The 21,857-nt window shown below is 40.3% G+C and overlaps 1 protein-coding gene across 11 annotated transcripts in view; it reads left to right on the top strand.

Annotated features, from left to right (window-relative positions):
* Window positions 1-162: 162 nt before the first annotated feature.
* Window positions 163-21,857, top strand: part of LOC139609474 (inositol polyphosphate-4-phosphatase type I A-like) — a 42,221-nt gene continuing 20,526 nt past the window's right edge. For 8 of the 11 annotated variants that reach the window (XM_071464119.1, XM_071464116.1, XM_071464114.1 and 5 more), the window contains exons 1-11: window positions 163-318; window positions 8,633-8,718; window positions 16,960-17,197; window positions 18,040-18,084; window positions 18,523-18,641; window positions 19,258-19,374; window positions 19,489-19,568; window positions 19,849-19,960; window positions 20,538-20,628; window positions 21,205-21,352; window positions 21,684-21,814. In XM_071464119.1, the coding sequence (XP_071320220.1) occupies window positions 17,092-17,197; window positions 18,040-18,084; window positions 18,523-18,641; window positions 19,258-19,374; window positions 19,489-19,568; window positions 19,849-19,960; window positions 20,538-20,628; window positions 21,205-21,352; window positions 21,684-21,814 (949 nt within the window). In that variant the 5' untranslated portion in view covers window positions 163-318; window positions 8,633-8,718; window positions 16,960-17,091. Of the gene's footprint in view, window positions 319-933; window positions 1,155-3,928; window positions 4,052-8,632; window positions 8,719-16,959; window positions 17,198-18,039; window positions 18,085-18,522; window positions 18,642-19,257; window positions 19,375-19,488; window positions 19,569-19,848; window positions 19,961-20,537; window positions 20,629-21,204; window positions 21,353-21,683; window positions 21,815-21,857 lie in introns of those variants that run through there. The other 3 variants (XM_071464112.1, XM_071464111.1, XM_071464113.1) reach the window with 3 other exon arrangements.

Raw genomic sequence — 21,857 nt, 5'->3', positions numbered from 1 at the left:
TGGATACATTTCCTGTAAAAGTAGAAACACCACAATGTAAAAATACAACGTCATTTACACCAATTAAATAAAAGTAATTAGTAAAAAGTACAATATTAATTAATATAGTCGGTTGCGTCATCACGCCGGTTGCGTGATGACGCAACCGGCGTGCTACGCAGCGGGGGCGTGGCCAGCGGCTGTAGCTGCTGCGGACACAGGCTCGCAGAGACTCTGAAACACAGTGCGGCAGTTTGAGGATTCACTCCCCACAGCAGTTGTTTCTAACACCAAATCAAATAAAAGGATATTTTTTTATCATAACACGCAACTGAATCGGTAAGTGGTGGACAGTCAGAGTAAATTTTAATTCAAATGACGCCGTGTAAGGACGGTTTTATCGGCTGAAGAGAGCTAACGGCTGCAGCTTTGTCAGCGTTAAGTTCGGAAACAGAGACTAGTTACGTATGTTAGCAAACAAGACGGTGCTGACTCATATTTTGGTCACAAAACTTTAAGACAGGAAAGGACAGAAGGCATTTGAGTGCATAAGACTTACGCCAAGGCATGATAGGACGTAGGGGGTCAGCAACAAGGACAGTAAACGCGCTTAACCAGGCGGAATAGTGATTAAAATTGGGCTAAAGTACCTAATAAACTGAACAGTTATTCATATTAAAATGTGTTGCTAGTTGCTTAAGTGTGGCAGAGCCTGAGAAACACCGCTGTCGCTAGTATTACGTAACTTAGTTAGGGAACGGTGCAATTTCCTCCAAGCCCGTGTCTTGACACAGTGTGGATGTAAACACAGGATTTATTGCGATGTCAGAACTAACATGCATACAAATCATCCTGTTAAAGACACACTATGTGTATGATTTAGCAGTGTAATGTGTGGGTATACTGATTCTGCTGTGTGCATATAATTGTGTGTGTGTGTGTGTGTGTGTTTAGCATGCCGGGTCTGGATGCTGACTGTGGATGTACACATGTGCTGAGTCTGTGTGTGAGTTTGCATGTTGTCCTCACAGCTCACTGCAATCCTCCTGCTTTCCACGGATGGTTTTGAGTTTCGCTGTGCAGGAGTCAAGGTCAGCTGGACACTGGTTTCAAAGAGCTGATGATGCTCTTCATGAGGAGGAGAGTAACCTGTGTGAAAATGAGGAGGCACTGAGGTGATGTGTACAACCACATTTTGCATTATGATTCTGCAGATGGCTTAGTTGGAAGTGTTGTAAAGCTTTGCCTTTGTCCAGGTGCTGGGAAACACACTTTATGATGCTTGGCAGTTCTTTTATGATTTGCGATTTGAATGTTTAAGTTGGCAAGCAAATGACAGCTAAGTCAAGATAACTTTATTATGATATAAGCTGTTCATCTAGTAGGTAACATAGTCAATATTTAAAAGTGTGATAGCACAATCTTAAAATATAGTCGAAGAAAACTCACTTGAGAGGCAAAACTCACTGACAGATTACGTACATAAGTGAATTGCAAACTCATCTCTATTACAGTACGATATTACCATTTAAATTCTTTAAAAAAATATAAGGCTATTGGTAGGTCGGGGTATCAAACCTCAGTACTTTCACTGGGTCCAATAAAATGTATTTGTAGCACCAAATATCAAAAGCTTGAATGTCTCGTTAAATTTGTGTTTCTGTAAGTATCGGATCAGGAAGTTCCTAATTCAAATCAAATATGAAAAAACTTCTTATTCTTCTGCACCTTTGCTTTACTCCATCCAGTGCCACTTTTTCTTGTGCTGGTTTTTACTCCCCGTAGTCCTGCAAAACCTCACTCTTTCCATTTCCTCCTGCACTTCCACATAAATCACTGCTTGTCACTCTCTGTCTCCTCAGCCCAAACATCAGTCTGTCCTTGGCTCAGACCTGTAAGTTTAAATCCTGACACAGGATGACTTTAGCAGCCATGTTTTCAGCAGGGAGAAACAGATTGGATGTGGGAACTGCCACTTTGTGAGATGAGGTGAATGTTTAAGAAGCTTTTCCTACTCTGACAATAACATCATCATGTGTCAGGATTTTCTTGCTGTCTATAGCGTATAGTGGTTTGAATCCAGTTGGTGACTTTTTCCATATAATTAGCAATTTCCACAAATATGTCTTTTCATTTACTGGCAGCATAACAAAAAGTAAATGGTTTTGATATCAATTACTCATATATGTCCTCTGTCAAGCATAAATGCCAAAAATTAGCTGGTTACAGATTCTCAGGTGTACGAATTTGCTACTTTCTCTATTTTGTACATACCTTTGCTGTTTGTGTTGATTTCACAAGTTCGAGACGGAAGGTGAATTTTATTTAGTTGCAGAATTAGTATAACAGGCAAGTGACACTGTCAGAGCTGTATTGATGGATTGTGATTTGACTTGAAATCATATGGTTAGTGTTTTCCTCTATGCCCATTTTGTGTGTGTGTGTGTGTGTGCGTGTGTGCATGCGTCTGTATGGTGACTCATCACACTCTCCCACTCAGCTCCAGCAGGTCCAGCAGAAGCCTGTTGATTCATCCTCATCTGTGTCTTCCTCTGCTTCAGCCTTCCTCTCGTACATGCGAGCCTGCATGTGGCGTTAGTGACAGATGTTCGCCACTTTCTGCATCTCATTGCCCGTCTGTTTTAAATGGAGGAAGGAGGAGAAACATACAGATTACATAATGTGGAGATTCGGGCGTGTAGACATTCAGTAGGTCGTTAATGAGCTGTATCATCCTCTTCACCAAAATGAATCGCTCCATAACCCATCAGTCTCATCAGGTTATTTTTAACACAAAACTGTTAACACAGTAGTTCTGCAATAAGGGGGACAGATAGTTTCAAACCTATACATATAAAAACAAATAAGTAGAACCATAATATTTAAACAAAATATATTTTTCTTAAAATTTGACGATAAACAATTGTCAAAATTGTTCTTTGATTCATAATCAAATAATAATCATGGATATGTACATTAAATGATAAGAGAAAATTGAGACTTAAATTCTTAAAAAATAACCTGAAACATAGCTTGAATTTTTGATGGCGATATAAATATGTTTGGCAACTTTATGTTTAATTATTAACCTTTTTCAGTCAATTTGACTTATCTTTAGCCATTTAAAATGTAAGCCCAAGTGTTAACACACTCTCAAAGGGATGTTGTGTGTGTGTGTGTGTGTGTTTGATGCTCTTTTATGCACAACTCTATTTTTTTAAGTGTCTTGCACAGATACACACAGCTTGTTGAAGTGTACGTGTATTCAGCTGAGGTGCTCAGACCAACAGTGCATAGACACAGTGGTCTGCTGATTCTGGGCGCTCATGCAACTGTCCATTTAATTATTGATGAGCACTGGGGAAAATGGAGAAGCATCAAAAAGAAGAGTGAAACCTGTGTGTGTATGTGTGTGTGTGTGTGTGTGTGTGTGTGTGTGTGTGTGTGTGTGTTGCCAAAGATGGGACCACCACATGGAGCATGGCAAAAAACGTGATCTGTCTCCCTACGGCTTCTGTGTACAAGCCAGCTCCACACTGCAAAAAATGTTTGTTGCATCAAAAAATTTTACTCCTGCAAAAAATGTGACTGATGTTGCTTCATTGTAGTTTTAACTACACAGCCTTTTTATAAAGCCATGTATACATATGTAAAACACAAAAAACAAACAAATATTTAATTCTACTTGGAACTCCACATTTATTTCCACTCTGCTCTGGTTTGTGGTGCAGTTGGTAGTGTGTTGCGTTATACTGACAGATGTTTCCAATATTTGTCCACCCCATGAGGACAAGCAGAAACATTACCTCGTCCCAGAGGGATTGATGCATCCTTAGTGGAAGAGCTGTTATTGCTGCCGACTAGGCAGGGAAAGAGTTAATTGCCTCGATTGTTTGGGAAGCAGCAAGCTGGCTGAGAGAGAGGGAGGGAGGGAGGGAGGGAGAGAGAGTAAAGGGTGAGGAAGAGGAAAAGGGCGAGAGCTGGCTGCAGTCTCTTTGCCTCGTGACGGCGTCTGCGGCGTGAGTTTGTTTACATCCATCGGCAGCAGACAGAGCAGAGCAGACGTCCTCGGGTATGTGTGTAAACTCGGGCTGGCATCATCATCACCCTCAAACACACACGTTTGGACTGTGATGCTGCTTTTATGTTGTGACAGTGACATCTGAGTGTTTGGGCATTTGGGAGAAAATGCACCATCATGCTGTATGCTAATCGGTTGTCTTTTAACCAGTGGTGGTATTACTTGTTGGAAATAATTGCAAAACGATGTTTTACTGAGACATGAATGATACAGGATGGTTTCACTACCACAGTCACTGCTGTGGTCCAATTGTGGTTCTATGTAAAGGGGCTTGCACCATGGTTTACAGGGGTTTAGTGTCAATGCAGTGAAGAGGCAGGTGAATGACTTCTAAGGTGACTTTCACTTTAGAGAGATGTTGCCTCCTTTTTCGATTTAAAGTGCTGTCATTTTGCAGACAGGCAGTTTATAAGCCAGGAGAATGTGAGATGAATGAAAATAAATGTTAGAGCTCAAGCTTTTGTACTAACAGAGGGCTGCAGTTGACAGTTATTTACATGAAGTCGCTCAGTGATTATTTTCTCAGTTAATTAATCGTTTGGTGATAACATTTCTGAATTTTCTTTGGGCATGTTTCACTTTTTTCTAATAAACTGCTTTTTTGTTAGAACAACAGTCTAAAAACCATTTATAAATTTGTAATAAAATCACATGTGAATTTTTGGCTTTAAAAATGTCTTAAACAACTCAATTTAGTTATTGACATGCTAATAAACAGTTTATCACTACAGCTTTGACTTGTGTTGTTGTGCAGAGCAGCCATCTTGGATTTTGAGGTTGGGTTAGCGAGCATCTTTCAATTTTTCGAGTTGGAAATCAAACTTATGGAGACGTTCAAGTTGAAATTTCTGACTGGGAACTTGCCAGTTCAAATGAAACAGTCAGTCAGGTCAGAACAGGTTGCTCACGGTCTTTGCTTACCTGAGGCTTGTGGGGTCAACATGATGCTTAGGGCTGATGGGGAGTCAACTAAGGTCTGTGTTTGGAATAGACTTGCAGAGACCTTTCTATGGGAATACAAGTGTATTTGTTGCATCTATAATTAAGGTGTGATCACCTCTAAACCCTTTACCCTATCAATATTTTTTCCTGGTTGTGTGAGAAGTATAACATATTTTGGAGCTACTCTCCACATAGTGTTTGGTCAGAGACATGTTTACAGTGTGAAGTGAAAGTGTGACCAAAGACTGGGAAATTCAACCAGACAGCAAGTGTCCAAAAAGGCTGTGTCACACTGACTGGTCAGCTTGCCAAGGCAGATATGGGTGTCCAGGCCTCATTCAGACAACAGTACAGTCACAGCGTGTCTCTTTTTAGTGACAGCACCCTGCGGCCTTGTGATGTTAAACACGATGCCTCAGACAAATGAGGCAGACAAATGTCCATCCTGGCAAACAACATCACTGTGACACAGATGGCAGAAACTCGATCACTGGCCTCTCGTGCGAACCAGGGACAGAAGTGTGAACCTGTTACATTGCATGTTTGACTGCTTTCATTGCCCTTTTCTACGTTATTTGCCAAAGATCCTCTTTTTTGAGGTTTTACAAGTGGCATTTCAGGCACATTTTATAATTGTCCTTTCACCTGAAGCGTTTTCTCTTGCTGTAAAGCCGAACAACAGTTTCCTGCAGTATTAAATACATATTTAAGCGACTGGAGAGAAGCTAGTCCTGCTCGTCCTTTTCTAATGAGACTGCGTGACTTCATCGCGGTGACTCACTGGTCAGAGTCACATTTTGTTTCTTGTTTTTTTTTTTTTTTTTGTCTCCTGATTCTACTGAATCAGACCAGATGAGGTCATGATGATGTGGATGTGTTTGGTGGCATTTTCTCCTTGAGCGAGAACAAACAGAAGTCCAGGCGTTTCCTTTTAGTTCTGGTACAGCTCATGCGTCATGAGCACTATGTGGACCAGTGGAGAAAAGTTTTTATTCAGTCCATCACTAGAGGAAATGGAGGAGACTAGCAATTACCCAACAACATAATCATCTGCTTAGGACAAAGAGAGTGAGCATCTTTGCAGAAATGAGACTCGGAGGTTCAAAGAAAAGACAACGGTGGGAATGGAGGCGTCCTTGACTTTATCAAAATGAAGCCTTGAATATATTTTGTTTCTACACATCCCAAAGGAGATAAGAGGGAGCAATGCATTTGGGACTCTTGTTCTTCTAACTCAGACTTGGTGAACCAGTGTCTTAAACCTTCTGTCCTTCATCAGCACGTCTTCATTGATTACTTCCTTTATACTGGGGGAACTGATGCTTGCAGTTTTTCCTCAGAGGCAGTCAAAAAGAGACTTGTAACTCAATGCTACCAGCTCACTTCTGCTTTCAGCATTTCTCTGCAAACGCTTCAGACTGTTCGACCTTTTTTCTTTTTTTTTTCTTTTTGTCTCCTGCGTCACGTTTGACCGCGAAACAGGCCTGTCTTTTATTAAACCCACGCCGACTCTTACAGCTGCACCAGAAATGGTTGGAGCGTGTGAAAAACCACTGATCCTCACTAGCACCCTGCACATTTGCTTTCAATACGCTTGTGAAGTTCGTTTTTGTTACCAGGTATGATGTAGGAGAGGAAATCCCCAGTTATGAGTGAGAACTCTTCAATTTCAGATCTTCAGATCAAGTCAAGTTCAAGTCTGTTATCTATGCAGTAGCTACCTAATGATGCCGCCAGTGAGGAGATAATGTCTCATTATCGTAGTTGATTTTATTATGATTTGTTTTATTATTGAATTCTGGGAAGAGTGAGTTTGAAGAGTGGTTTTGACTTTTGTAGGTGGCTGCAGAGTTTCTCTTCATTGGGGAACTGAGTTGTGTGTGTGTGTGTGTGTGTGTGTGTGTGTGTGTGTGTGTGTGTGTGTGTGTGTGTGTGTGTGTGTGTGTGTGTGCGTGTGCGTGTGTGTGTGTGTGTGTGTGTGTTGTACCCGTTTCAGTTTCTGACTGTAAGAGTGAGGATATTTGAGCGGTATTCTTCGGGCTAAGACTGGTTGTAGGTGTTTTTTATGCTAATGGTTGTACTTGCTGTAGCGAGACATAAAATATCTGCAGCTCAGATCAGACAGAGGTTATTTTTATTCAAAGGTGTTCTCTCCCATCAACACAGAGATTTGCGTGCAGCCAGCAGACAAAAGTAGACTGAGGGTTACCATTCTCCTTAGGGTTACTTCCTGAAACAACAGAAGGAAGTGATGCCAACTTGAGTAAGAAGCAGTGTTTCTCTCTCACAAACACCTCTCTCTCTCTCTCTCTCACACACACACACACACACACACACACACACACACACACACACAGACAGAGTGTGGTTTGTGCGTGAAGTGAGGTTTGTAATGTCCTTTTGTCCCATTTATCTTTTGCGGTTCACAGATGATTACACGTTAGTGTCTCACTTTGTCTTACTTTTACTTGAACATTACACTCAAGACTTTGGTCCTGGTTGATTTGGTGACACCTGTGGTTACCATGGTAACAGCAAGTGAAGTTTAATAATGCAGGGGCCGGTTACAACAGCTGTTCATAACATGATGATTTTTGTGAAGAAGTAGCTTGATTGGTATTTAATTTTCTGGATAATTAAAAACAGACTTTGCTCTCGTTATTCTATTCATGAACAATATCTGTTTATCTCAATATATATATATATTAATATCATGATATCAAATCTAAACTTTAACAGAAGTTTGTATTTCTAACAGTTGTGCAATATTAAGTAAATCTTTTGGATAATTGATCATGAAACCATTTTAAATCACATATCTTGACGTAATACATGCATCACATAATATTGGCATTCTTCAAAATAATAAAAATGGTATTGATATCTTTACGTTATATCCACAAAGGGAAGAGTCCAGGAAGTTTCTCAGTTTACACTTAATACTGGGACACAAGTGATTTCTGAATTGATTTCCCAGCATGCTTCACGTGAGGTTTTTCAGCCCAGCTAGAAGGTCATGGTATGGTTGCACGGTTTCTGTGGAAGATTATGAATCATTTCTTCAGATTGAGAAATAGCTGGTGGTGTGGCAAGACTGACATGGCTGAAAGTGAGGGGGAGAAACTCAATATAGCCCTGTGTGTGTGTGTGAGTGTTAGGGTGTGGGCAATGCTCATTTTCATGTGAAAGGGCTACAGCTGCTCCGTCCCTCTAAAGAAATTATTCATGCTTTATTCTAATGCTGATCCCAGAGAGTCCACACACACACACACACACACAAACACACCATGTGTCTATTATAGGCACAATCAAGCAACATTGGGGTGAATTTGAACTGTTCTGTCTTTTCTGTCTTTTAATTTTGGTGCTGTGATAGAAAGTGAGCAATAACCCATTACAACTGCACACTGAACAAATACTGACTGGACCCATCATGTTGATAAAAAAAAAAAGTGTCCAGGATGTGAAAAGATCCATCTCATGTCCCTTTTTAGTTTTATAAAAATCTGGACAGTCGAACATAAACAAGTTTGTAATGAGCCATAAAAGACTTTTTATACCAGCAGGAGACATATGTTCTGTAATTCTAAATGTAAAACCTGCTGTTTTATGTATCTTATCTGTTTTCAGGTTGTGAGCTTCTGCTGCTGTTTGGAAGATCATCCTCACTGAACCTGGATCAGCTTACCTCCCCGTTTCCATCCCATCTATAGACTGTGAGTAGACATGAAATTATCCTTACAGAACGTAACAAAAACAAATAAGTTCTTTTTTTTATCACCAAATTTTCTTGAAATCTTTCAACAAGTTTTAGAAATATCCTGCAATCTAACAAACAGACGGGTTTTCAAGCATATCCACCTGGACGCAGGTGAGGACGAAGTGTGTTTCACTGAAAGGACATTTTAATACTAGGACTATTTTCCTGATGAACTTAGGATACTTTTTTCAAAAACTGATGTTGATGAAATGCATTCATTTGAACTGGTGTAACTCGAGACACCAGAGAGAGATTTGATAACTTATCATAACTGTAATCAAATACAGATTGTTTTGATTTAAATCCCATCATATCACAATACACTGTAAACTAGTCAGGCAGCAATAAAGGTAATATTTTGACAGTCTTGTCATTGAAGGTTCCTCTAAACTGGCAGTGAAACCTAAGATAAAGGACAGAGGTCAGACAGCTGCTGCACAGTCTCATCACGTTTTGCTTGTCTGTCTGAGCACAGTGGGCGCACTGATTTGTTGGTATGAGCACACAAGGTCTTTGTATCTAAACTGATCTCTGTGCAGAACTTGGAGCTTGTAGAGGCAATGTGGCTGAACTCGACTACACTAGGTAACAGATGATCCATGATGATCACGGATTGGAATATAACTTCTGTAACATTATTACAGGTTGATATTTATGTAGGTTTTCATACTCCCAACAGATCTTGAAAGTTCTACATTGTGTTTGCATCCTGCAGGACAGTGGGTTGCAACAGGTTAAAAAAGGGCAAATGTCAAGATTGTTTGCTTTGTCTTGTGTTCCAACATACAGTAGGTTCAGTAGGCTTCTGTCTGACCTTTTGTAAGTAAGTAAATTCTCCTGCAAACCTGTTTCAGTCTGGTCTTAGCCTGATACCTGCCAATAGAGAGCTGAAGTGAACTGTCAGCCTATGGAAACTCTCATGAGGCCACCAGTTCTCTCTGCTATGGTCTCACTTAGCAAAACATCACAATTCATTTGTAGGGAAATTATATATTCAGATACCATCAAAATGAGATGTGATTTCACATAAGCTAAGTAATTATGGAAAACTGTCTCCTTGTATTTCTGTACTACAGACTGTGAGCTGTAGTAAAATAGTTTTGAACTGTACAAAGGCATTAAGATTACTGAATTTCAGCCATAATCCCTTTAAGCACTACTTAAATTCCAAGCTAACCTTGTAGCACTGATGGATCTCAGTCTCAGTAATGCAGTGCAGATTTATCATGACTAGGCAGTGTAATGGAAACTTGCTCCTTCACAGACCACAGGTTTGGTTTAACTGTTATGGAACCTGTGAAGTCGCACACGACCGTACTGACTGCTTATAGCCAAGTTCATTTTCATTCCTACAAGATACATTTTTGAAATCCATACACGGCTTTGAACCAGTTTGCTGGGCCTTGGACTCACAAAACTTTAAATGAACATGAAAACACTTCACTGAAGTTGAAAAAAGATGAAAGTCCTGCGTATTGACCACAAATCCAGCTCTCAAGAGCCAAACAGATTTTTCTATCTCTTCTCCCACAAAGCTGCTTGCTCCCTTTTGAAGTTAAGTCAGGATCAAATATTATACCAATACTGAATATTCCGCAAGAAACAACATAGTAGAAAGCTGTTTGAAATATTGTAGAGTGGACTGATAATGGGGTTGACAAAGTTTAGTCTGTGCTTTTTACAGCATATGTACAGAAAGCTGGGAGTTTGTAGTATTTTTAATACCCTCAGTGTTGCCTGCAGGTCTGAGTTTCCTTTCTTTTTGTTGCAGAAACAGTGGTATTCGTTTACACTGAGAACCCATATGCTAATTCTAACATCTGATATAATATTTAGGTGTTAATAAGCTACTGTGCTTTTGCTCATAATTGCAGCACTGGTTGCAAGTCACAATTTCTGTTATGTTATGTTATGTTTATTTTATTTTTCATCTGCTGTTGGATATTTTGTAAAAAAGGGTCCAAAAAGAACCAAATTTAGAAGAAGGTGTCGTCCGTCTGAGAACAGATGTGACCCGACACACTCACACACTTAAGCACAAAAAAAAGTGTGATGTGATGCCTTGATTTCAGTGTGTGAAAGGCCTCTTGGCAAAGAGGAAGCTTGAAAATGGGGTTTCACCATGTATGGTCAGCTGGACTCTCACTCTCGTGTACGCTCTCTCTCTCTCTCTCTCTCTCAGTCTGTCTTTTCTTGCCTGAGGATGAAACTAAGACAGAAGCTTCAAACACATGGACATCCACACAGTCAGTCTCCTCTATTGGCAGCTTTGAGGAAAACAAAAACAGATTAGAAACTTAAACCATTTTGTAACTACCTCCTATGTCCTTCACCAGAAACAGTGGTGGCAACAGGTTGGCTTACTGTGAACTATGTACTCAGTTGCGTTGTGTATTAATTTTGATTGGGTAGTGTTGTCGTCGGCGTCAGCGTCATCGTATAGAGGTACTTGATGGAAAAAAACACTGTCTAGACATATATAACTTCAGTTTATGCTGCTGTGTTCACAAGTTTGAAAATAGGTTGGTGGTGTCTGCCCGTCTGCCACGTAGCCAAGATGGCAACTTTTGAAGGTGAGAGGTGACCAGCGTTCGTCACAAAACTATTTGACCATTTTGAGTACACCATCCAGCTACTTATTGTGTGCTACATGTTGCCAAAATAGTCGGTGATAACATATTTATGCACTCAAAATAACACGTGTAAGTACAGAAGAAAGCAAAATGAGACGCTGAAGGATTCAGATAAAACAAAAAGTGAAACTTTTTTTGTTTTTAGAATAAAATTAAAGCTCCTTATAACTTCTATTGTGAATGGTCTAAGTCTGTTTAAACCGCAAATAAACCAAAATCCAATTTGTCAATCCTGGATTTGGGTTTATGTGTCAGGAGCTCTGGCATGGGTTTACTGAGGCCTATGCAGCGTTTGAGTGTGCGTGTGTGTGCGCCCCAGTTCATGTGACTCACAAACCTACACAAACACAGACTAACATGCCATGCTCCCTTATATGGCAGCTTTTCACACTCAGTGAAATTTCTGTTCAGCCATGGATTTGGAGAGCAGTTTGACTTCCTAATTTTGCTGCTCTTGATATTTTTACTAAGCATCCTTATACTGTTTTGGCGAGTTAGTAAATTCCTCGACCTGCCAAATGACTTAATTTATTTGAGGTGTTAACTCTGTCATCTGTTGCAGGTCATACACAAAGGGATTTGCAATGAATGTGTGGTGGAGTTGTCTTTTTCAGGATGTATGCTGAAGAGAAAGTGAAGAAGGAAAGTAATGGATTTACTGTGATTTCTGAAGGTTAACAGGGAAATATATTTCTAGATATCAGCTCTATGTGATATAGTACATAACCCACAGTTCCTTCTTTGCTGCATTCTAGTAGAAGTGCTGAAAATATGTTTCTCGATGCTGAAAAGTTTGACTGACAAACCAGTAGCTTAAAATAAAACCAGGAAGCGAATATCCATAAAAAGCATGGGGCTTGGAAATGGATGATGTGTAGGCCCCCATTTTTGATAAGGAAAGCTGGAAGCAAGTCCACATCTTAAGCCCTCTAAAACCATGGTGTTTTTTGGCTTTGGGAATGGAAAATGTGAGTCCAGTTGGCTGAGAGGCTGGAAATTTCATCCTAGGTTTGGGAACAAAGACCAGAGATGTACTGAGTCTGGTAATTTTTTGTGAGCATTACATTTGCTTGAGTGTAATTGGAAAAGCCAGCGATAGCAGCGCATTTCCTATTTCCATTGTTAGCTTCCTCACCCCCTGGAGCTAATGCTGCCTTTATCTCTTCATGTTTGTCACATCAATGCAACATTTTCAAGCTTGTGAGCTGGAAGGAGACCAGAATTACACAAGGCAGGTTCAAGGACCGGTTAAACATTTCTGTGTAACAGCACTGAAAAAATTCCTCTGAATTTTCATATAACCCTGAAAACTTCATGTGACTCTCCAGTACCTCCTTTTCTTTTCCTCATTCTAATGTCCTGCCTTTCACACGAACACACACACACACACAGTGGCCTATGATTTTTCAGACACAACTCTTTTCTGTTTACTTGCTAGTGTCTCTGCTCATCAGCACAACACTCATGCAGCTCAGCTAAAAGACCCAACAGGCTGGTTTGTGTCTCTGTGTGTGTGTGAGTTGTATGACATCTTGCCTTATGAGATAGCTGTATTCACCCCAGCATGAGTGTGCTTTGCCTCTAAGGGCTCAGACAGAGCTCATGTTGATACATTAATATTGAATAACTGCAGAGATGTCACAATGCTCCTCCACGGACAAGGCAGGTATGTGTCCTGCTCAACAAACATTTTATCTGTGCTGCTCATCCTGTACTGCAGTCTTCACATTTTTCTGTCTTAGTTATTTATCCTCCTCTGATGCTGCGTCCTCGACTTTTCTTTCTCCCGTACATTTACATTTTAGTCATTACTTCTGCCAAAGTGTGTTTATATACCCCAAAAATCTTAAGTCGGAATCTTCCTTCTCTTTTTGAAGAAGTGAAGGAGTGACAGGGATGAAGTCTGTAGGTGCAACAGAAAGTTGTGTGTTTGCAGAAGTTTGTGAAGCGAAGTGGTGAGTCAGAACAACCCTGAGTTTAAAGTCGCTGGGGGTTTCATTGTAATACTTGCAGACAGGATTTTACAATTTGGGAAAGTTGCCATGACAGCAGTTATTTTATCTGTCATCATGACAATCTCTAGAGAGGAGCTTTGTCAAGGACTCAAGTCTGTTCATGGACTCAATCAAAATGTTCCTGGGAAACTTCCTGCAGTGGAAACACTTTAGATTATATATTTTTTCTGATATGTATTCTATGAGCTTCTTTTCTTTCTCTTTTATGTGTATGTCTTCAACTCCACTGATTCCTGATGGGTTCAAGATGTAGACCATGTAATGGCACTGTTTCCATTTCAAGTCCAGATATGAACACGTTACCCTCTCTCTCTCTGTCTCCTTGTTTCATGTCACCTCTCTGCTTTGCACTTCCATAATAAAAAGGAAAGAAAATATTTGAAAAAATTAAATTAAATTTAAATTAAATATCGTGGATTGGACCTGAAGGCAAGAGACAAATGCAGACTTGACATTTTATTTATAAGTGCCTTTTAAAACACCTATAGACACTTAACAAAGCGCAAATGCACATAGATTCTCCTCCTTCCAAAAAGGACTTCAGGTAGTGCTCCAGATGTTTGCTCTGACTGATGTAGGGCACATATATCTGAGCTGACCAAAGTGGGGCATATCCAGCACTGCCAGGAGATCAGTGCTGGACCATATATGAAGAAGTAGGCCACCAACTATTAACCCAGAATCACAATTAAAATGAGATCACTCTGTGGGCCCATTTGTAAAAGAGGTAGAGGCAGTTTCAACGAAACCTCATAAAAAAACAGTGTTTATGGCATGGTTATTTCTTAGGTGAATGGTTCTAGAAATTACATGTATCTAAAAAAAATGTGCGTTTTTTTTTGTCTTCAGTAGGTGGATCATGACTGTAAGTGAGAATGAAATTCATGTGACTTGTGTTTACTGTAACTTTGACCTAAACCTGAATCACTGAGACACATTTTCTGCAATAAATAGAGCACAATTCTACCAAAATAGACCACAGAGATCTCCATTTGTGTATTGTCTAACTAGACCATGGTGCTTCTCCATTTCAGCCCGCTACTGTCCCTTGTGCTTGCTGCTTTGCTGCAAATAGGCTAATTGCTCTTTAACAAAATGGGACAGAGGCAACGAAAGCAGGAGAGACTGCAAGAGTGGGACAGTTGCTCAACCACAGGCTGAAGCCTTCAGGGAAACAAATCCCAAAAGATTTGGATGGGCAGAGGAAATGGAGCGAAAAAACTAGTAGATTTGGGGAGCACAACAGTAGCCGAGGCAGATGATAGACCTCAGTATAAGGGGAAGGATGTAGAGGAGACACTGAAGGAGAGACAGATGGATGTTAAGAGAAAAACAAAGGAAATGAGGAGGAAGAGAAAAAGAAATACAAAAACTGCAGAGGACCTCATGAGAAACCTACAGTCTCTTAGCAACATCAACATATGGTGATTCTTGCTCTTCTAGCATAAAGCATAAAATGCAAATTGGTGCGACACACACACACATGCAAATAAACAACTTCCTGAAGCAAGCAGCTGTACCACAGACACATATATACATATACTCAGTTCATTAGGTCCACTTAGTTTAAAATAATGTTTCCTAATACAACAGCCTTGCAATAAATTCTACCTTAGTGAAGGTTCAACTGTTTCACAGAGCTGTTGATTCAAGTGCATGATAAATTTAGAAGCTGCAGTTTGTGGTGCTGTTGAGTCTGCCCTCACTGGTATAAATGGGGTGGACAAAATAATATAAACACCTGTCAGTTTAACACAATACAGCTCAACAGCACCACAACCTACATCCTCCACGAAGACCATATAGTTGAATCAACACTTCTTTAAAACAGTGTCAACGAAAACTGAACACTCCCACGTCTCCTAGAAACTTGCAGTGATGACAGCTTCGTTAAACTTTTTTTATGGTCTTAGCGTTTCCTAATAAACTGAGTGCATATGTACAAATAAATGCATAAGCATATACACAGACACACACACACATGCTCTTCCACCAAAACTGATAATGAGAGCAGTCAGGGACTCAGGAGGCCGACAGACGATGCTCAGTCGCATGCTAAGACACGTGCCTCTCCATTTTATCCAATCTATAAATATACAGTATGGAGGGGTATTTGTATACATACAGTACATAAGCTATAAATGCATATTTGCCCTTCTATTCCTCTAGCTACCCATCTTGCTCTCTTTGAGTCACTTTCCTCATCTTTTCTTGCATCTCTGTTGAGAGAGATCAGCTGGGAGCAATAAATGTTATGATAGAAAAGCAGACGAGATTGTGTCTGATCTCTCACGTGCTGATGGACTGATTGAAGCTTTAATTCATGACTACTGCCAGCACGAGGAACGCTCGCCCACCTCTCTGTGAAGCCTCTAATAGACTTTTCTTCATTTAATGTCATTAGAGAATGAATTCTGAAGTCTGATTCTGAGCACAAACACTGAATCACTCTCATTTCATTCATATTTCTTCACAATACAGTGTTTTGCTGGATATCCCTTTGTTTGTCCACAGAGTTGGCACGAATGGAAATTAAAGACTCACATTATTTGTGTCTATGTGAGTTTGTCCTGGTCGCACGATAAGGAGACATGAAATTGCAGATGGCAGTGATCTTAGAAGATGGAGCAGGCATATTTAATCTTAAAATGTTATTGGTTACATTTCAGTTGTGGCTTCCGTGTTAAAGTCACTCCTCTGCTTTTTCTGTCTCTATCTTTTCTCTTTTGTTTAAGATAATAAAATGATACATTATTGATCCTTATCAGTGAAATTAGATGTAAGTGGAATATGAGCACAGAAATAAAATGTAAATTATGTTTTAAAATGTGAAAAAAAAGTAGAAACAGTGAGGAGGAGTTACTTGGACATATCCTGTTGAATATGTAGGTGGGAAACTGTGGTTAAAAGACTGCATTGCTTAACCTTGAAAATGTTTATTTGGTACTAGACAGTTTGACCTTAGAGATGTTACAAGCTTCTCACAGTTACTCTCTGTCTTCTCTCTCTCTCTAATGTCTGCCTTGTGTTTGTTTTACTTTCTACATATTGTTCCTTATTTCTCCTCCTCACTGCTGTTGGAGGCGTTCACATTAGCGTCATGAACTGAAATTCATGTGTGCAGCTGAAACCACAGAGTTAAGTTTTCTTTTCTCAGCCAAGCCTCCTTTTGAACTGGGAGATTGCCTCTTGTTTTTTTTTTTCAACAACAGCACATTGCATGATAATGTACTGTAGATACAGATCTGTATGTTGGGTAATACTTTGATGCCACTAAAGTACTTGATATAGATCGTTCATTTTGCACATAAACAAGGCCTCCCACTTCTTTGTCTACTCTCACCTGTGAATGCTTCATGAAAAATGAGATGTTAGATACAGCTCAGTCTTTGCCAACTTGTCAGTTTCTTTTATTGTACCAATATCAAAGCAAACCAAAGAGTGTAAACATGAACTAGAGGAGTAGATTTTGATGCCAGTGTTGAGCAAAAAATCAACATTAAATAGTTTTTCTTCTTCTTCTCTGCCCTCCCGTCTCCTTCCATTTAGAGAGGTAAGCCGCTTTCTGGAGCAGCTGTGGATCGACGCAGAAAGAGGGGCACATCACATGGGAGTGCGTGACTGTGTGTGTGAGGGTGTGTGTTCAGGCCTCCTGCCGTCGCCCGCTCTTCCCGGACAGGCATGGCGGGGGGCAGAGAGCGCGGCTCCCGGATACAGAGGCCGTGGTCGGTGTACCGGGCCAACACATTCGAGCTGTCCAACGAGATGATCGGCCTGGCCCTCGCAGGTGAGTGAAGGGTGAATCAAAAGTAAAACAGAAGCTGACAAAAAGCCATTAACTGTCTAAAGGTACAGATCGAGTCTGGTGCCATTTAATTATTAACAACTTTATCTAAGCTCATCATGAAACTGAGAGGAAGCTAAAGCCAACGGCAACCTAGTTACAAAACATAATAATAGGAACAATACTGACTGTAAAACAACAAAAAACTGCTGTATGGATAATGGGCAGAAAAGAAATCAAAACATTAAATTAATCAGACTTAATATGATTTTATATAATTTTTAGAAATCATGATATTTTCATGAGTCATTTGTTCTATAAACATTCAAAAAACTGTGACAGAATATCTATCACATCATCACATTTGAGAAGCTGAAATCGGAGAATTTCAGGCGTATTTTTGCTCAAAAAAGAAATAATCATTAGTCGAATATCAGAGTAGTTGCAGGCTAATTTCCAGTTGATCTATTAATAAATTAATTTGAACTCTTGCCTTACCTGTGTTAACGATCTTGTGATGGTTGTGCACAAAAATAAAACTTACTTTCAATTTAATTTAGTAATTTGATGCAAACACAAGCTGCCCAGTATAACCACAGGCTGCCACTGATGTGGGCCAGTGCAGCACCACTAAGACTAAAACTGCACACTTAGTAGTTACCACCCTCACACTCACACAAGCTCACACTTTCTGCTGGCAGTGTATTAAACTTGTGTGGGAGCCAATAGCCTCTTCAACCACAATTGTTCTGAAGCCAGCCACAATGAGGCCTGAGGGCTACTTAAAGCTTCAAATGCTGTTTTTTGAAACCTCATCTTTAGGTTACTGGTTGATTGTGTTGCAGGAAATAGTCAGGACCCAGATGAACCTGTGCTGGAGTTCAGCGTCGGTGAGTAACACAAGCATTCACATCTATTTTTAAAAAGTGAAAAATAATTAAGGGATAGTTTTCACAGTTTTTAAAGTCTCTGCCTGTATGTACTCTGCACCCTGTCCGCCAGTCTCTTCCTAATAGAATGCTGGACTCAGATCATTATTTTTGCTCGAAGATGAAATCGCTAAGATTATTTTTCTGTCCATCAACTAATGGATTTATGAACTAATCATTTCAGCTCTGCAAAGATTATGATCATCTAGTCACAAGGCAGTCAGTATTAAGACAGCTGTTTATGTTTCCTGTTTGAGGGATCAAGCTTATGACTTAAGCTGTAAGACAGTTTGTGAAACCATGAGTTACTTCAGAACTCCTCAATGGGTTTCAGAAAACCTATTTGCATGCTTCTGGGCTCTTTCAGTACTGACTGTAAAACTGTGTGTTCCTGTCCAGCCTGCACAGACCTAGTGACTCCTGCTTTGGATCGAAAACCCAACAGCTTTGTAGCAGTGAGCTGCACGACACCACCACAGGCCTTCTGGACCAAACACGCCCAGACTGAAGTCATAGAGGTCAGACTCCTTCCGCTCTTAGTTGATAAGTTGTTAAATGGCAGCTCGAGCATCTTTCTGCCATAATATGACGCATTTCCACGTGAGAAGCGGCTCATTTTGAGAGGGATCTGATTAAATGTAGGTGTGACTTGGCCACCACAGAGTCTCTGGTGGACCTGCAGAGGAGTGTTTGCCTCCACCCTCACCTCCCTCGCCCACATTATTGGATCAGGAGGTGGAGCACGAGGGAGACATTAATAAATTAAACTGCAAGCACACACTTTTGGAATAGTTTTTGCCAACTGATGTGCAAACACACACCTCTGACCCATAATATCATTTCATTAGCTTTTACAATCCATAAGCTAACAATCAACAGCAGTTTAGGGTGGGTGAGTTGCTCAAAATGTGATCTTTTGATAAATTTAGTTTAGAATAACTCATCAAATGTAATTGAACATATTACAGGAAGACCAATAATGCATTTTATTTATTTATTTTAATGTGTCTTCAAAATTTATTTTTATACACTACATGCAAATATCACAATGACCATGATTAAAGTAATGTCATTCTAAATAGGGCTGAAACTAGTGATAGTTGTGATTCACTGTGTGCCTGCCTCTGTCCACAGGGCACCAGTAACCCCATCTTCCTCAGCAGCATCGCCTTCTTCCAGGAGTCCAACATCAACCAGCAGACACAGGTGAAACTGGCTGTCTATGACGTCAAGGACCGCTCGCAGGGCACGGTACGACTGACACCAGAGCAGCTTATTCATATTTAATGTTAATGTCAAGTTCAGACCAGGTGAAGAGGAAGTGTAAACCTGTGTAAACAGTTGTCTGTGTCTCTGTGTGTCCAGATGTACATGTTGGGCTCTGCACTTTTTCCTGTGAAGGAGTTGTTGCAGGAGAGGAGCCACAGATTACAGCTGGAACTGAGGTAACACACACTCACACACTCACACACTTCTAGTTTCTGGCCGCTGTATTTAAAAACAATTTTACATATTGATAGATATATTTTAGATATTCTTTAAAAAAAAATATTATTACAACATATTGTACCAGGTAGTGGCACACAGATGACAGATCACTCTGCTCCTTTACAAAAAATCCCAAAACTAACTGAGGGCTTAACTGATAGTAAAGTAATTTTTAGTTGCAGACCTAATCCATTCATATGAAAAAAAAAATCCTGTAAAATTGGTTTCGATGGACAGATCAGCGGAGAATGAGCGGGTGGGGAACATCACCATCGCAGCTTGGCAGATGGAGGACAGAGCAGATCAGAGGATGCCGGGCGGCCGTCTGCCAGACAGCATCAACGGCCGGGTGAGAAACTCTGGCAGCATTTTGTGAAGTTGTGGGGGCTGAAGATTAAATTTTTATGCTTTGGGAAAAAATATTATTGTTGTGATGATCAGTATTCCCTACAAAAAAAAAAAAAAAAACTTTTACCTCAACATCAAGTTTTCCCCAGGTCAATCATAATGATTTATAATAAAAGATAAGGATTCATTCATGACCACTGGCTCCTTGTGCATTGTTTTTAAAGGGACAGTCAGACCAGATGATGCTTATTTCATTATTTTTTTAGCAGTGAGTCAGATTTCAGTCACCTGTCACAGATGAAAAATGTGTTTCCTCTGTGTCTCTGTGGCTTCCTGTGTCTATGTATAGTGCTGTATAATTTCAACAAAACTCACTTAACCTGCTTTATGTCGTAATAAACATGTCACAGAGCCATACATGTGGCAGCAAAATGGTTTATCTCAGTGGGTTTTGGTTTGTGTAGGAGCCTGATGTAGGTGAGTGTAGGTTTGAGAGTGGACAGATTGGTGGAGGTGGTTGCTGCTGCCCACCACAGTTGACTTTGTGTGTAACATCAGTTCACGTGTGTGTCCTGCAGACGGTGCTGCCTGTTGACGAGAGCCTCACAGAGTCGATGGGAGTCCGAATCAAGTACGCCTCGCTATGCAAAGACACCCTGCTGCGCTCAGGTATGACAACACGGTTGACTGAAGGTTACCTTTGTACATAAATATTAATCTTCTTATAGAATAACCCACAACATTTAAAAGGCTGCTTTTCTTTGTGGCAGTGTATCTGCAGTGTGCAGGCACATCTGGGAAGCTCTTCACTGGTGTAAAATTTTCTGTGCTTCAGATCAAGATGATTTGCCAAACTGAATTTGACCTTTTGCGCTCCATCCATCCCTCTGTTATCTTCCTCTTCCCTCTTTGTATTCTCCTTCTCTCTTGCCCACATGGCTCCATGTTTGCCGATACATCAGACCGTGAATCTTGTTACCAAGTAGAAATATATTGATTGCCATCGTGGAGTGGAATGTATCTGTTTACCTCAGGGATAGATTACAGACCCAGAAATAACACATGCAATGTCTGAGAGGGGACGATAACATTTGTATTATTAGAGAAGACAGAAAATAAACTCAGATCAATCTAAATCAAACCGTAAGATTACACGACACACAGAGCACGGACATGCTCAGATAAACAGTCTGATCTAATCTATAACAATCCAATCCAGGCTAATTGAATTTTCTGTGGCTTCAGTGTTTGGAGGCACGATGTCCAGGATGTACCGTTTCCCCACGACTGATGGGAACCACCTACGGGTGCTGGAACAGATGGCTGAGAGCGTCCTGTCGCTAAACATTCCCAGACAGTTTGTCAAACTGCTGCTGGAGGAGGACGCTGCCAGGTACAAACACAAATCTACATTTCTAACTTTGATCTTGGGTTTTTGTTGCAGCAAAATTAGAACAGAGGTGACAGGTGGCGGAGAGGATTGGATTAATAATAGATAATCTATTTACAATCAAATAAAATAAAATAAAAAAAAGATTAAAAACTGGAAATCCCAACATTGGAGAATCTGAAACAAAAAAAACTTTGTCATTTTTGCTTGAAAAATTGCTTAAAAAGCCAAATAATTTGAAATGCATCTGCAGACAAGTGTAGTACATAATGCACACATCTCTTCTTCTCTTTAATCTCTCTCTTTTCCTTAACGACTCTCTCTTTTTCTCCAGGGTCTGTGAACTGGAGGAGTTGGGAGAGTTATCCCCCTGCTGGGAGAATCTGCGGCGACAGATTGTCTCTCAGTACCAGACCATAATACTCACATACCAGGAAACACTGTCTGACCTCAATGACTACAGAGGTTAGTGTCCTATAGGGGTTTGCTCTTTCTAAGTGGCCTCTTG

This window comes from Trachinotus anak, unplaced genomic scaffold, assembly GCF_046630095.1.
Source record: "Trachinotus anak isolate AG129_WGS33_773 ecotype Australia unplaced genomic scaffold, CSIRO_AGI_Tana_v1 ptg000026l, whole genome shotgun sequence".
Lineage (NCBI taxonomy): Eukaryota > Metazoa > Chordata > Actinopteri > Carangiformes > Carangidae > Trachinotus > Trachinotus anak.
Note: the sequence above shows the minus strand (reverse complement) of the source record. Positions and strands in the feature narration are given on the sequence as shown.